Genomic DNA, 16,290 nt, shown 5'->3' with positions numbered 1-16,290 from the left:
GCAGCATCTACCTCCAACCTAAAACAATTCATTGCTGACTTAGTCCATCGAGAGCTACTGAGTCTATTATCAGTTCCAATCTTAGTCGCATTTTGAGCAGCTTGATAATCCCAAAGGAACGAATCACACCAATTAACATCAATTAATTTCCATTTACGGTCAGTACAATGTATTATTCCCATTCGTTCTGTCCAGACAGCCCAAGTGCGCATCACAAATTGCTCCAACTCCCTTTGAGATAGTCTTATGTTCATCCAAAGGAATACTTCAATGATAGTTAAGTGCTGAACGTTTTTAAGATGGAGTTTGAAAGAGGTACCTTTCCAGCATGGTTTGATAGCAGGACACCAATAAAGCGCATGACAGGTCGAGTCAATAGCAAATTTGCAAAGCCAACATATCCCTAGAGTTGGCACATGGTGGTTCCTTAAGTTCATCTCCGTAGGGATGATATCTTGTAATGTTCTCCACCAGAAGATGCGTACTTTAGGAGGAATATCCATATTCCAGATAATGTTCCACCAAGAGCTTAAATTTGCTTTCGAGCTATGAATAGACGGCTCATAACACCCTATATCCAGCTTGTAATCATCCCGCACCGAATATCGGCCTTTGGCGTCATATTTTCAGAATCTAGACTCCTCAGATCTAGAATTCGGTAATGGAATGGCCAATACTTTATCCACTAGATAAGAGGGAATTAGAGTGCGTACCAGAGTTTCATTCCAATCTCCATTCTGAATCAGTGAGCTCACAGTGGTGTCCATGTCCATATTCCTTGGTGATGTGAATTTAGGGGTGAGTTTTCGGTATACCGTATCAAAATTATTGGTATGAAAAAAATTTATACCGATACCGATATCGAAATTTCGAAATTTTGGTATGGAAAAAATCCATACCAATACCATATAGATACCAAAAAAAATTCGATATACCAAAGAAATGTTTATATATCAAAAATATTTCGGTACGGTATCCAAAAACATCGGTATTTTGGTTCGGTATCCCAGCCCTAGATGTGATATAAGATCCTAATTTGAATGAACATTAATACAACTAGAAATGCCATATCTTTGAATTCAGTTTTGGAACTTGTTGGTCGTGATCTGCCCAACCAATGCTGCCTAACTCGTTCCCGACAACTAAAACCCGATACCGTGTTTTAGTGACATGAAAAATTTAAAAAAAAACAACTAAAACCCGGTACGTGGACGAAGTGGGCAGGAATAGTTGGGCAGTTGAGAATTACTCTTTTTATATATATTTATCTGTGTTATATATATATTTATTTATCTGTGTGTATATGTTTGATCTAAATAAAATTATAGTATTTGATTATTGTTATCTCTTTGTATGAATCTCATTAATTTTTAACATCGAGAAAAAAAATCTCGAAACCTCAATGTTTTTTTTAAAAAGTAATCTTGTAATATTATTAAGCAATGAATATTCTCTCCGGTCTGGATAGCTTCTCTGGCCTTAAACTCCAACATGTTTTTAGAAAAGCAAATGTAGTTGTACATGAACTTGCCAAATTTGCTATTTCTTCCCCTTTCCATTTTGTTAAATATAAAGAAACTCAAGAAGTAGCAATTAATATATTAGGAATAAAACAAATAACTTTGATATATTTATGTTTTTTTTTTTTTTTTTTTTTTCTGGGCACGGAATATTTTTTAAAATAAAATTCTTTTCATAAAAACGTTTTGAAAGAAAGTGCGATTTATCGGCAGTGTTTCTTCTTGCGAACGACTTTAGTTGACAGCTTGGAAGGTGAAGGAGAAGGGGCAAAAATGGCGGAAACAAGGAAAGCACAAGGTTTTGCATAAACGAAGGACCTCTTGTAATTCCCTTCAGTTTGATTCAGTTGATACGGTTACGAGTTGGAGGATTATTTCTCTTAGATAAGTTCAAATGGCTAAACCCGAGACTGTGAAATCAAATTCCGTGAATCTTCCGCCACAATCCGGTCCTAATTCTATGAAAATTCGTCAGCGAAATGATCCGGAAACCACGCCCGATCCGAACTCGTATTCCCTGGAGAAATTCCGCCTCTACGAAACTCGCGCGGTAATGTTTTATGGAAAGGAGAATTTTGTTTTCCGCTAATAGTGTATGATTAGTGGATTCGTGATCAAGTTTTGTTTTTTTTTTAATTCGTACCAATCATTTTCTGCTAGCGAATTTGACTGTGGAGTTCTTTTTTCTTTTCTTTTTTTTTTTTGTTATGAAAGTGATGGCTGAAGTTCTGTTCAGAAGTTTTCGTTTTCTGTTTGTTTCCGCTGTTGTTAGTTTATCTCTTTTAAGAAAATGGATAGTGTGCTAGAATTGTTCTACTTGACACTTGACATGGCATAATTTTGTCATTAATTTTTTGTTATATATCAGGGTTGTATAGTTTATCGGTTTTAGTTTCCTCTATTTTTCATTTGATCATGTAAGAAGATTGATTTGATTGAAATTTGGGTGATTGAGAAATTTACTGCTCGCATTGACTTGCTAATTGCATTGCTAAGGAAGTGCTCTATACGACCTCCGTGGTGAACTCACATTGTACTTGGATACAAATAGTTGAAACCTTAGACTTGAAAATAATCTCATTCAAATTTTGTGTGAGTATATGTTGAACTTTAGAGCTCCATTTTGTTTGATAATTTTATTAAACTGTTAAAAGCGCCATTGACAAAGTTTTATGTCACACTGGATATGACCCCTTTTCTGATCAGAAGGATTGTGATGTACGAACATAGCCAACAATTTCTACAGCTAATGGTAGCTTTGTAATGCATATTTTTAACGCGGTCTGATGCCGCCTTCAATTATTTGCAGAGGTTTTATTTGATTGGAAGTGGTAGGAACAAGAAATTTTTTAGGGTGTTGAAGATTGATAGAATGGAGCCCTCGGATTTGAATATTAGTGAAGACCCTGTGGTGTATCCTCCTCAAGAAGTCAAGAGCTTGCTCCAGAGGATTGCTGAGGGAAATCGTGCCACTGGAGGGTTAAATTTTGTTGCCAAGGTATATGGCATTGTTGGTAAGTCCAGATGATAAAGCACTTATTGAGTTCAATTTTATCAAATGCATTTCTGATGTTAGAATGATTGCTTTGTGCCATTGTATAATCTTACATCGTGGTTTCTTCCTTTTTGGTGGTTTAAGGCTGCATTAAATTCTTGGAATCATATTATCTGATACTGGTGACAAAGCGTCGGCAGATTGGATGTATCTGTGGCCATGCTATATATAGTATAGAAGAGAGCCAAATAATTACCATTCCACATGTTTCAGTTCAAACTGATGTTGCTCATTCGAAAACGGAGTTGCGGTAACTTCTCTATTTACTTCCGTTACATACTAATGCATTATAGAGGAAATTTTGGCACTGTAGTGTTGGGCAGAGTTTCCCTATGATTTTATTATCAGTCTCCTGTCATCAGACCCATGATTCCTTCTAGTGTTGCCATCAGCACATGAACATCTATCATTAACTTTCTTCTTATGCCAAGTAGCGTTTTTAGAGAGAAAACCGATTAATCTTTTTGATCCAAAATATCAATTTGTGCATATTGTTTGATTCAATTTTGAACATGAATGATCTGTTTAGTATCAATTGTCTTCAATATATATTGGAGCAAAACACCCATTTCACCTCTCCCCGGAGAAAGTTCTTGTGGCTTAGTCTCTTTGCCTATGGTTTATTGGGGAAAATATATGAAGGATTTCATAAATTATCCATGAAATAATACCTGTAGATGCATATGTCTATTACCGATTGATTTAAAGGTGATATTCATACATTTCTCACTGGTAAAATTGTTTCATTTTCTGCAGGTACAAGAAGCTTTTATCCAGTGTCGATTTGACAAAAGATTTTTTCTACAGCTATACATATCCTATAATGCAAAGTTTACAGAAAAATGTGTCATCAACGGGAGAAGAAGGGATGCCATATGAAAACATGTTTGTTTGGAATGCTTTTCTAACACAAGCAATTCGATATAGATGCAAGAATACCATCTGGACTATAGCTCTGGTTCATGGACATTTCAAACAGGTGGCATATTTAGTTTTTATGTTTTGATGTTTTCAGCCCTTTCCTGCTTGTTCACCGAAAACTTGCTTGCATAAGATATGCAGTCATCAAATGCAATCACATCTATGTTTTTCTGCTATGTTGGTGTCATTACTGCCATAAATTTTCACTTTAGGCTCCCTGCATCTTTTTTTTTTAAAAAAATTTCATTATTTATGTTATACATAAAGTGTGAGACTTTTAGCGGTCAGATTTTTTGACACCAAGTCACCAATTTAATTTTACAAAAATGATCATGTCAACTTAGAAAAGCAATACTTTTTCGTATAATAAAAAAATACCATAAAAACCATTAATAAATTTATAATTTATCCATTACCATCACATCTCATCCAAACAATTATGTTTGAGATAGTTGTATCGTTATTACAATTATGTTTGAGATAGTTGTATCGTTATTTTTCTTAAAAATATCACACACATCCATACAATAAGTTGAAACTACAACAAAATAATCACAAATATTTTCAATGTGATTGTTCGTAATTTTATTTAAATATTAGATAAAACCCAAAAATAATGCATTATAAAGTGTGCACTGTGGACTAATATTTCCATAGCAAAGAACAAGGAGTGTGAGCTAAGGAGTCTATCCTATTATTCTAATTTATTTCATGACTTCATTCACGAATTCTTGGATTTCATTTTTGGATGGAGCTTGTCCTATACTGGAGGATAACTGGCAACTTTTCTTTTTATTTTATTTGTATGGCAAATTGGACAGACTTTTCTTTCATGACTTCAACAGTCTTCTTGATTGTTTTCTAAATCACATGGATTGTAGGTTAGACTATCAATTTTTGGACGAGATATTTGTGTTTCTCTGGTTTCGAGACGTTCACGCCATTTTGCAGGGACACGGTAAGCGCTTTTCCAACTGTATTACTAAAAGGCTAATTTGTCTGCATTTTTCTTTTCATCTTTTATTTCCATTGCATGTTTTGTCATAAGTACTATATATCTTTCTTACAGATGTTTTTTTCTTTGTTCGTCCAACGCACTCTCTGTTTTTATTTTTCTTGTTGAATAATGTCGAATCCGGCAGCATGACTGAAACCTGTGTAACAAACTTGTTCAATGAATATTCTGTTTATAAGAACTGATTATTTATTAAATGAAAAGTGACTTAAATTATTGTTTAATCCGCTTATGAGAAAGTTAAATTTACATGTAGCAACTGTTGGAGAATCAAACTCCCTTCTTCAGTCAATTAAATCTCTGATTTTTACGGATTAAAATCCTCTTGTTTTGTACTGGTTGCAGTTATTTAAAGCGTGGGGTTAACGATCATGGGCGTGTGGCAAATGATGTTGAGACAGAGCAAATAATCCTTGATGAAGAAGCTGGGTCATGCAAAGGAAAAATGAGTTCTGTTATACAGATGAGGGGTTCCATTCCTCTTTTTTGGTCTCAAGAAGCTTCAAGGTTCAGTCCAAAGCCTGATATCATATGTGAGTGAGATTGAATTTGATGTTTTTTCTGTTTTGTGTATAGGCTATTTAGACATAGACTCCTCGTCTGTTTGTTCATATTTAGAATTCTAGATAACTTTTGGTTTGTAACATGAAGTACAACGATATGATCCTACATATGAGGCTACCAAACAGCATTTTGAAGACCTGGCTGAGAGATATGGCAATCCGATAATAGTTCTTAATCTCATAAAGGTTTGTACCTGGGTCCCCCTTTTGACTTTCGGAAACTGTAGGTCCTCTGTCCTCTAACCCCGCAACCACCCTACGAGTTTTTCTTTTAGAGCTATGGATTGTCATGACGCTTATGATCTTTCTTTTCCCCTATTTTCTTGATTGGATGATCCAATTTTATATTAGCAGTCTGATATTTGAATCTCATCCAATAAATTTTTTCTGACTGAACTCATCATCCAAACAGGGATTCATGCACTAAGACTCATGGTCTTATCATCTCTCTGTGTGATATGCCATCTGATTTTATGTTGCACGATATCTTTCTAAACCATGTAAACTTTGGCTGGTTCCTTTATGATTCTTGCCCCAATTCCGCCTCCGCCAGTGAATTGATGGGCTTCTTGATGCTGATTTGATGCCCAATATCTCTTGTACTTATGGTTTTCTCAGAAACAGCTTCATTAATTGTCGTGGCATCATTTACTCTCTCAGCATAAGAATCTCCTCACTAAAAGTTGCATCATTCACTAGAATAGCTGGAAGCTCAAATCAAATGTTTTTCCTGTAATGTTCCGTTACCATTTGTAGCTTGCTCTTTCTTATACGCACGAACCAATTTCAGACAGTTGAGAAAAGGCCACGAGAAATGATGCTAAGGCGTGAGTTTGCTAATGCTGTGGGTTATCTCAACCAGATTCTTACAGAAGAAAATCATCTCAAATTTATCCACTGGGACTTTCACAAGTTTGCGAAGAGGTATATGGGTATTTCTTTTGTATGTACCACATGGCATCTCTCTTCACTGCTGACCATGTAGTTTTTATATTTTTCCAGCAAGTCTGCCAATGTGTTGGCTGTTTTGGGTGGTGTTGCAAGTGAAGCACTTGACTTAACGGGATTTTATTACAGTGGAAAGCCTTTGGTTACAAAAAGAAAGGCTGTCCAACTTTCTAGAACCAGCACTGCCAGGTATTATTTCATAATTTTTAGTTATTATACAGGTGATTTTCACATTGTAAGCAAGCCAGTATCCTTTTTTCTATGTGGATGATCTGAGAGATGTTCTTGCTTTGGTTTTATTGATCTCTTACTCTTTGGTTTTTAGATTATAGTTTAGCATTCCATCCAGGAACTAAAACAGCTGAATCATTTTTTTAAATGTTTTTTCCAACGACAAATTTTGTTTTTGTGTGATGCATGAGACACCAACTATGAAAGGGCAAAAACCAACTGCAAACTTATGAGTCATCAGCTAAGTGTCTTGGAACTGTATGGATAATGAAATTCTCCAATGACAACAAGGGAATGCCCACCACCAAGCTCATATTTATTTGAACAGTAATTAAGAGGTAACAGAACGCCAGACAATTAACTATTTCAATAGGTCATTAGGTTGAATGATAGAAACTAGGAGGAAAACGAGTAGCAAACGATAAGGCCGGGCTCAAGTGCAAGGATAACTGGGATGTCAGAAGCAAGCATCCAACGCTGTAAAAATATGAGAATTTGGCTTTAGAAACCTAGGTAGCCTTTAGTTATGTGTGCTAATCGGTGTCAATATCCCTCTCCTTCGACATCTGATTGGTGGGTTTTTTAGTTCTCAAGGCACACAAATCTTATGACTTAATTGTTGGGCTTATAGTGAAGTCGGTCAATGTTAAATGAATTGAGTTAAATCTAATATCACTGTGATGGTTTTGTTAAACTCTTGGGTTTCTACACTTTTTGTTTTTTGTTTCCTAGGTATACACCTTCTCTCTATTTGTTTAAAATTGTCGCAGACAGTGGAACATGTATTTTATGCAATAACAAATTTTTCTTCCATATTTTAGTTTCTTCAATAATGCATTTTATGGATAACCCACAGTCAAAATTTTAGCACTTCCCGTATGTTTAATAATAGTTGACTTTCACCTGAGCATGAGTGCTAGATTCAAAACATTATCTTTTTTTGTGACGATTAAAAAATGAAACTGTCTCCGCTTTTATAGTTGTTGTTTCAACCAACCATCATGCATTTTGCTTCAGTTTCTTAATCTGACCTGGAGGGGAAGGATGGTGCCTCTCTTTATATTGTCTCTAAGCTTTTGTGAAACACAAGTATGCCTTTTGCAGGGATTCTTCCCTTAGAGATTTAAGGATGAGTGGCAGCACCGATTCTTTGACGTCCTTGATCAAACAAGAGAGGGAGTCTGAAAGTAGTCAACAGAGTAGGAAAGAGACTAATGGCTATGCAGGATCACGATATCAGAGTGGTGTTCTGCGGACAAACTGCATTGACTGCTTGGATCGTACAAATGTTGCCCAATATGCTTATGGCTTAGCGGCTTTAGGTCGCCAACTTCATGCATTGGGCATGACGGATAATCAAAAAGTTGATCCTGACAGTAGCATTGCTGCTGCTCTCATGGATATGTACCAGAGCATGGGTGATGCCTTGGCGCAGCAATATGGCGGCTCCGCAGCTCACAACACTGTATGCCTTTCAGTTGAACGCCAAATTACATGAACTCTTTAGTTGCCATTTATGTTCCTTGTGTAGTTTGATTAAACGGTGCTTCTCTTACAAAATACAGGTGTTCCCTGAGAGGCAGGGGAAGTGGAAAGCCACAACTCAGTCTAGGGAATTTCTGAAATCTATAAAGCGATATTACAGCAATGCTTACACAGACGGTGAAAAGCAGGATGCAATAAATTTGTAAGTCAAGCTCCTTCTTGCCTTTATTTTGGAGGAACTTTCAACTATAGAACTCTTGTGAGGTTCTTGTGCAGCCTTGGTGTTACTACTTTTTAAGAACTTATCTAAGTTGTGGAATTCCTTTTCTGAATTGAGTTGTCTGCTTTGTGTTGTTTCTAAGCCTGTTCAATGATCTGTGCAGATTTTTGGGTTATTTTCAACCGCAAGAAGGAAAACCTGCTCTTTGGGACTTGGATTCAGATTATTACCTTCATGTTTCTGGAATTTTAGATGATCTCATGCCTGAAAGGTATAATCTAAGTAGTCACAAATGCAACATGGCTATTATTCATGCTAAACTAGGAGGCCAAGACATAAATGTAATCTATCTGAGTTGTCAAATTATCTTTTTCTTCTTATATTTGTTCTTCTGAATTTCGTTTTGTGACTGAGCTTGATCATATGTTGGAAACCAAGTTGTGATTAATACCATGCACAGGAAAAAGTGTAAGACGGGGTGATGAAAGTTGTGCTTTGATGAATGCTGCTTCATCTGCAGAAGTTTAATTTAAAATTTTAACTTCTGCATAACTTTCCGAGTTTCCATTTTTTTTTTTGGTTCAACACGGGATGTGGTTTGAGTTGTTGAGAGATTTTTGTAGAACAGGTGAAGTGATTCAGAATTTGTTGACCACTGGATGTTGCATCACATGCTTCTTATATGATCTTGAGTTTATCTAAGATGTCACTGACTAGCTTTGTTCAAGAGATTCTATTCCCACTAAGGGCATTTGAAATTAGTGACTAATGCTAAAGCCTAAACTATTGTGTGGTTATGAAAGCTAAAACCATTTTAATTAGTAGCAGATCAATTACAATGCCTTTACAATTTCCTTTTCCCATGTGATCTCTGCTTTGATATATCTTTTGTTGATGCTAAGCGATAGTCCTTTGGAAGATGCCAAACCTTTGAGAGCCACAATTCCCCTGACTCCAATTCCAGCTTGCCGTGAAGACTTCTCACGTTTGAAGTTGACATCATTTGATAAATTGATTGAGAGAACATGCAGTTCGATCAAGAATGTACGACTCTGTAGTGAGCTAGATCAAAAATCAGGAGGCTTTGGTGTGGCACCTGATGCTGCGTAAGTATCTTGTTGAACTAAGAACTTCTAATTTTTGGATCATTTTGTCATGGATATCCACTGTATGCAAACTGTTTGGTGATTTTGTCATTCGGCTTTAACTTACTGGTACTTATGCATCTGCCTTTTGTGGAAGATACATTTCACTATTTGAGTTACTATTGAACTCATAAATGACTAAAATGTGACTGTTGCAGTGAAATACAGCTCAAAAGTCCAAACTGGCTTTTTGGTCAGAGAAAATACGATGATAGTAGCTCTGCACCAAAACTGGCATCACATCAATTTGCAAATGGGGGAGCTCATGATGAGAGAAAAGATGCATTATGTGAACTTAATCTATTTAGTCCTGTTATTGAGAGTGATGAAGAAGATGTTTTCCAACGGTAATACCTTGTATTTTCTTTCATTTTTTTCCTTTCCATATTTATTTCTTTGTACAGTATCAACTCGGTTTACATACTCCATCTTATATTTGTAGATATTTAGCTATGACTACGGTGGATGAGACCAGTGGTTGGTGTGGTGGTACGTTGTTGGGTGATCTAGACGAAAGCAGTGAGATTTATCGGCACTACACTGAACTTATTCAGGTATGAACATTGCATCCTTCATCTGTTAGTTCATGGTGTGCATGGATGGAGAGTTTGGGCAATTATGGATGCTCTTTTTCAGTCATACGATGTCACTGTATGAGCATGATCAAGGTCGGAGAAACATTAATTTTTATGATGACTATGTTGTACGCATTCAATTTCATAATCATCATTTTGGAATTCATTGGACTTTTCAGAAACCTTCGGGGGAACCCTTTCAGAACGATCTTGCAAAAGAAAAATATTACACGGATCTTCTTAGTGTGAACATGGTTGACTGCATAGAAGATACTGCTGTTGAAACAGAAATGGAAGCCGCTGCCAAGGAGTATGACCAAGCTGGTGCTGATCTCGGGATTTTCCCCAAGTCATATAAAACTATGGCTCTCGATCCAAGCCAGCTAACCAGATGGATTATCGGTGAAGAGCGGTTGCTCAAGCTTTAAAAGTCAATGCAGCATCACAATCATTAAAAACAGCCATCTGTGGCACGTTAGCCACAGAAGAACAGCAACAATATTGCAGTTTCTAGCCTGCTGGCTGCAGTTTTGAAGGCCTTTCATGCCATTAAAAGTTCCAGAGCAAAGTCCAAATGGAAAGATGACTGATGAATTGGAATTACAATTATATTTTCGTTTTTAAATGTAAATGCTAATCTATCTTATTGGATCAAGTGAAGGTGATTCCATCTGACATTCACATTGTAATGTGAAAATATGTCAAGGGTTAATATATGTGTCCCAACTTGATCGAAGATATTTTTGAACTGTGACTTCATGTCGCGACTCCCATTCACATCCTATATTATTCTTATCCTTGTTATTAATATTATTATAATACTATTTTTTAAAAAAATATAAAAATTTCATATGTTTTTTAATAATTAAATTATATAATCCCATGTGGAGCCTACTTATTTTAACCAATCAAAATTCGTCACGCCACCCACAAGGCACTGGTAGTGGCATCGACTTAACCATACAGGTTTTGTTCATGGCATTTAACCCCGTAGCCCACTGATTTTAACCAATCAAAATTCGTCACGCCACTCACAGGACACACTTCTTATTCTTAATTAAAAAACCCGTAGAAGAGCCATTCACCAGGCCCACTGGCCACGCCGTATAAGAAAACAAAGACTGGACCATTACTGGACTACTCTCTTAAGTGGAGCCTTTGATCGATTGGCCCATTTTTATTCGGCCCATAGGAATACGCAACACAACAACGCAAGTGATTCATTCGAATCCCAGTTGCTGCCTGTACAAAATTAAACACTGAAGGACTTTTGACCACAGCCAAAAAGTAAATGGAAGACATAGAGGATTTACTTGTGGCCGGCGGCGGCGGAGCAATTCCTGGATTCAGGGTTCCCGTGGCCGCTGCTGTCGGTGTAAAGCATAGGCATATAAAGAAGAATAGGGTCTCCGGCAGTATTTCAAATGCTACGTCCTGCAACTCTTCCAAGATTCCTGGCACTCAGGTCTCTCTCAGTTTCTGTTAAAATAAGCTTAAATATGAGCATTTTTTGTTGACAAGTTCTTGATTCATTTCTTTTTAATTTTGTTATTTAATGGGCAGACAATTTACATGAAGACTTTTGGGTGTTCACATAACCAGGTAAGTAAATTGATTTGCACATTCTGCATTTGCTCTTCACGAGTGCTTATTTGCTTCTATACATGCTTATGCTTTTAAGTGCATTACTGAAAGTGAGGGAAGTTGTGGCCTTTAACAACATCCAATGGTCCCATGTTAACAAATCACCTTAGAGTGGATTATTAGAAATATTAAAAACCATCTTCGTTGAGAGAGAAAAAATCATGAATTGCTACGGGAGCTCACTGGTGTCCAGTGTTAACTATTTAGGAATGGAGAAAACTGAAAGAATTGTAACATGTACTGTAAACCTACTCTGCCTCTCAGCCACGGGAATAGGATAATAGAATTTGAAGGATCACGGGTAAAAAGGGTAATCTTGACACAAAGACAACAAATATAAATGCATAAGTTCTGGCTAAAGATAAATGCAATATATGTTAATCTCTCGAAAGTGAATGAATAAACTTATGCACAACACTGTTAACAGGAAGATAACTGTGAATGTAAAAGGGAAGATTGGGTGGAAAAAGGAGAACCTTTTACTGCAGTCTATTCAGATGACTACGGACAAAATATTATTGAAAAGTTCTCTCCACGCCGATTGACTATTAAGTCATTGTGTTAAATGTTCTACATATGAATTCATGATTTTATCTATTTTTTTTGTCATTAGCTTCAGAGTTCGTAATCCTTGAATAATGCTCAAGATTACTTGGAAAAATAGGGTTCAGTTGATACGTTTTCAAACTTGATTTTCCAGAGTGATAGTGAATATATGGCTGGCCAGCTCTCTGCATTTGGATATAATTTGAGTGAAAATGAAGACGAAGCTGACCTGTGGCTTATAAACACGTGAGACTCTTTCTTGGCATCTATATTTCTTTTTCCCCCCTGTTGGTGGCATTTTGTTCTATTGAATGTATGAATGCAGTATCTGAAGCAATGGTATCAAAGAAGTTTCTAGTTTTTTTGGGGGGAAGAATCCTCTAGGTTCTAAGGATTAAGTTTTCTTACCGTCTTGCCAACAATATTTATTGAGTTCATGTCGTGAAATTATGGTAGAAATACTCATTTTAGTTTCTATGAGATAGTTCGAGTGCAATATATTCAAAGTTCAAACTGCATATGCAAATCATCTTCCTATTGTTCCCATGCTGCTTTTGTTGCTGCAGCTGTACAGTTAAGTCTCCTAGTCAATCTGCCATGGAAACACTTATAGCAAAATGTAAAAGTGCAAAAAAGCCATTGGTAGTCGCCGGATGCGTGCCTCAAGGAAGTCGTGATTTGAAAGAGCTTGATGGAGTAAGTATAGTTGGAGTTCAGCAAATTGATCGAGTGGTAGAAGTTGTTGAAGAAACCCTGAAAGGTCATGAGGTTCGGCTCCTGACTCGAAAGACATTGCCAGCACTTGATCTTCCGAAGGTATGAAATTTCAAATTATAGCTGTAATTTTTTTGTATATTTTTGCATGCTTTAGCGAGTTATCCTAGGACAGCACTTGTTAATTGAAGCGTCCACATGTAAATTTTATTACAGTTGTAAGAAAATTTTCATTTGTTTATTTTATCAGGTAAGGAAGAACAAGTTTGTTGAGATCCTTCCAATTAATGTTGGTTGTTTAGGTGCTTGTACGTATTGCAAGACAAAGCATGCTCGTGGTCATTTAGGAAGCTACACAGTTGACAGCCTTGTAAGCTAATTGCCTGAGAATCAACCCAAATGTACATGATTTCTCAGCTGGTCTCATAATTTATCAACTTTTACCTTGAAGGTGGGTCGTGTCAGAACTGTCATTGCTGATGGAGTCAGGGAGATTTGGTTAAGTAGTGAAGACACCGGTGCTTATGGTATGTAGAATTATATTTCTTATGTCTCAAATTATTGTGGATGTTGAACATTTTTTATCTGTCTGGTTCGTGAATGAAGAAATTGTTTTTGACAAATGAACTATTAAAACTGTAATGTTTTTTCATTTATGATCGAAAAATGTAATATTTAACACCCTGTGGTTTTGGCTTCGATATTTCACAGGTCGAGACATTGGAGTTAGTCTTCCAATTTTATTGAATTCATTAGTCTCTAAGCTTCCGCCTGATGGAAGCACAATGCTCCGAATTGGAATGACCAATCCTCCATATATTCTGGAGCACTTAAAAGAGATAGCTGAGGTTTTGCGGCACCCATGTGTTTATTCTTTTCTTCATGTACCTGTTCAGTCTGGAAGTGACTCGATCTTGAGTGTGAGATTTCCTTTGGCCATATTTTCATGCTTGTCCTTCTGTTGAATTTTCTTCGCTGGCTATTATTTTCCTTTGTCACTGCATAAAATTTCTTAATTTGTTTCCTTATTCAACTGCATGAGATTGTATATTATATGGTTTGAATGTGTCTTGTGCCTCCACATCGTGATATAGTGCTTCTTTATATCTGGATATCAGGCAATGAACAGGGAGTATACTGTAAGTGAGTTTCGGACAGTGGTTGATACATTGATTGAACTAGTTCCCGGAATGCAGATAGCAACTGATGTTATATGTGGATTTCCTGGTATTACTAAACCTTGCTTATTATCTTTACCTGGTTTTCACTTTCGTGTTTCTCATTGAAAATTTCTGGAGTAATTGTTCAAATGATTGTTCATTTGATTACCAATAGGTTTTGTTCTCGATTTTGTTTGAGCATTTGAGTTATGTATCGAATTGATCTCTTGTGTTTTCGATTATTTATGTTCCTGATTTATTTCAAAGCTCTGTAACTTTTGTGGCAAGATAATGTGGTCAGTTGAAAAACGAGCATGCTTTTCTTCTGTCAGAGTTATAAAACTATGACGGTGAAGCGCTCTGATGGCAGGAAAAATTCCTTTCGTAGTTTGTCATCAAAATCAGTGATTTTATGATTGCTAATTTAGTGGAAAAGTTTTCACTATTGTTTGAAATTAGGCAAAGTAACACTCCAAATATGCTGTTCGTATATATTATAATGTTCTGCTTCTCAGGTGAAACTGATGAAGATTTTGAGCAGACGATCAATCTCATCAAGGAGTACAAGTTTCCCCAAGTTCACATATCACAATTCTATCCTCGGCCAGGTAAGTTGTATTTTCCTTCATTTATACAAGCAAATTATAATTTCAAAAAATTTGAGTTAATTTCAACGACAGCTTGGGTTTCCTTTTGACTATTTATTCATCATTTGAGATTCTTAGACAAGGAAGGTTAAATCAAGATCACACGCCCTGTAATACAAGTATATTTTGTTTTTTAAGGATGATAGTGCAGCTTTATAACAGTTATATTTGTGGAAAATGAATAAGAAACTTGGATTGAGTAATAGAGTATTGTCTATGCTCTAGAACTTATTTGTTGTCCTCTGCATTGGGGGTTGTTGTGCTTTGTCACCATTCCTACATGTTTTTTATTTAATCGACTTTGAAACTTTCGACCATGTTTAAATGTGCTCTCATCAAATTTGCCGTCTACTGCAAAATGCAGGGAAGTTATCATGTATTTTATTCTGATATTTTCTCAAACAGGAACACCCGCTGCGAGGATGAAAAAGGTTCCAAGTAATGTAGTGAAGAAAAGAAGTCGTGAGTTGACCACCATCTTTGAATCCTTTACGCCATATGTTGGAATGGAAGGCCAAATTGAGCGAATATGGATTACTGATATTGCCACGGATGGAATTCATCTGGTAATATCATCCTTAAACTTGTATCAAGTGAACAATCACATGCCACGAGGGCACTTAGAAATACTTAACCCATCCAGCATCGATCAATCTAATTTACAGCTCAGTTTTTGACTTTCATGTTCTAGTTTGTGATCCCACTTTTGTCTAATTATTATTTTTTATTGCTATAGGTTGGTCATACGAAAGGATACGTTCAGGTGTTGGTGGTTGGGCCAGGAAGCATGTTGGGGTCTTCCGCTATGGTAAAAATAACATCTGTTGGAAGATGGTCTGTTTTTGGAGACGTGATCGAGATACTCACTGAACAAGCTCATTCACGTGAAAGTTTGAGCAACAAAGATTTGAAACACTCGAATGACAGTGAGACATGCTGTTCAAAAGATTCAGAAACCTGTGCCTGTGAATTGGCAAGTAGCTGTGGACAGACGCAAGAGGGAAATATTTCAGTTTCGAAGAACGACCAAAAGCCCATAGACCAAAACCCGATTGGATGGTTACTCCGAAAACGAAAGAAGTATTCCCAGAATGCGATGGAGAATGAGGTAGTGTTGAAATTAGAGGAAAAGCAAAGAACTTCTGAGTGGGCTTTTATTGATAGTGCTCTTCTTGGAGTCATGCTTACCAGCTTGTTGACTGCAATTGCTATATGTTTGTATCTTCGATTTTGTGATTTCTCATCTAAGTAAGTGGTGGCACATTTGCTTTTTGAAGAAACCAATGCATGGTATTAAAATTTGAGATGATGGTTATTTGATGAGATTTTACCTGTACAATATTTTGCTGTATCCTGTATATGGCAGTTGCTTCTTCCCACTTGCAAAATGAAACAATAATT

General features: G+C 36.5%; 2 protein-coding genes across 3 annotated transcripts; both read left to right on the top strand.

Annotated features, from left to right (window-relative positions):
* Nucleotides 1–1,734: 1,734 nt before the first annotated feature.
* LOC140894593 (phosphatidylinositol-3-phosphatase SAC1) lies at nucleotides 1,735–10,938 on the top strand. 2 transcript variants are annotated; one of them, XM_073303145.1, is made up of 16 exons: nucleotides 1,735–2,070; nucleotides 2,830–3,034; nucleotides 3,160–3,325; nucleotides 3,832–4,054; nucleotides 4,878–4,954; nucleotides 5,357–5,544; nucleotides 5,663–5,760; nucleotides 6,365–6,498; nucleotides 6,577–6,711; nucleotides 7,858–8,218; nucleotides 8,319–8,440; nucleotides 8,622–8,729; nucleotides 9,367–9,564; nucleotides 9,762–9,950; nucleotides 10,046–10,157; nucleotides 10,358–10,938. In XM_073303145.1, the coding sequence occupies exons 1-16, from the start codon at nucleotides 1,915–1,917 to the stop codon at nucleotides 10,604–10,606; spliced, it is 2,721 nt and encodes a 906-aa protein (XP_073159246.1). In that variant the 5' UTR covers nucleotides 1,735–1,914; the 3' UTR covers nucleotides 10,607–10,938. The 2 variants fall into 2 exon arrangements, with proteins under 2 accessions (XP_073159246.1, XP_073159245.1); XM_073303144.1 differs by having other exon boundaries at nucleotides 9,361–9,564.
* A 499-nt stretch (nucleotides 10,939–11,437) lies between these two features.
* LOC140864133 (uncharacterized) lies at nucleotides 11,438–16,289 on the top strand. The gene is made up of 11 exons (XM_073268080.1): nucleotides 11,438–11,643; nucleotides 11,742–11,780; nucleotides 12,523–12,614; nucleotides 12,935–13,184; nucleotides 13,333–13,452; nucleotides 13,534–13,609; nucleotides 13,794–14,002; nucleotides 14,201–14,309; nucleotides 14,758–14,850; nucleotides 15,295–15,455; nucleotides 15,626–16,289. Exons 1-11 carry the CDS (start codon nucleotides 11,470–11,472, stop codon nucleotides 16,139–16,141), a joined length of 1,839 nt encoding a protein of 612 aa, XP_073124181.1. The 5' UTR covers nucleotides 11,438–11,469; the 3' UTR covers nucleotides 16,142–16,289.
* Nucleotide 16,290: the final 1 nt, after the last annotated feature.

Source organism: Henckelia pumila, chromosome 4, assembly GCF_033568475.1.
Source record: "Henckelia pumila isolate YLH828 chromosome 4, ASM3356847v2, whole genome shotgun sequence".
Classification (NCBI taxonomy): Eukaryota; Viridiplantae; Streptophyta; class Magnoliopsida; order Lamiales; family Gesneriaceae; genus Henckelia; species Henckelia pumila.
This window is presented reverse-complemented; position numbering and strand designations above follow the sequence as displayed.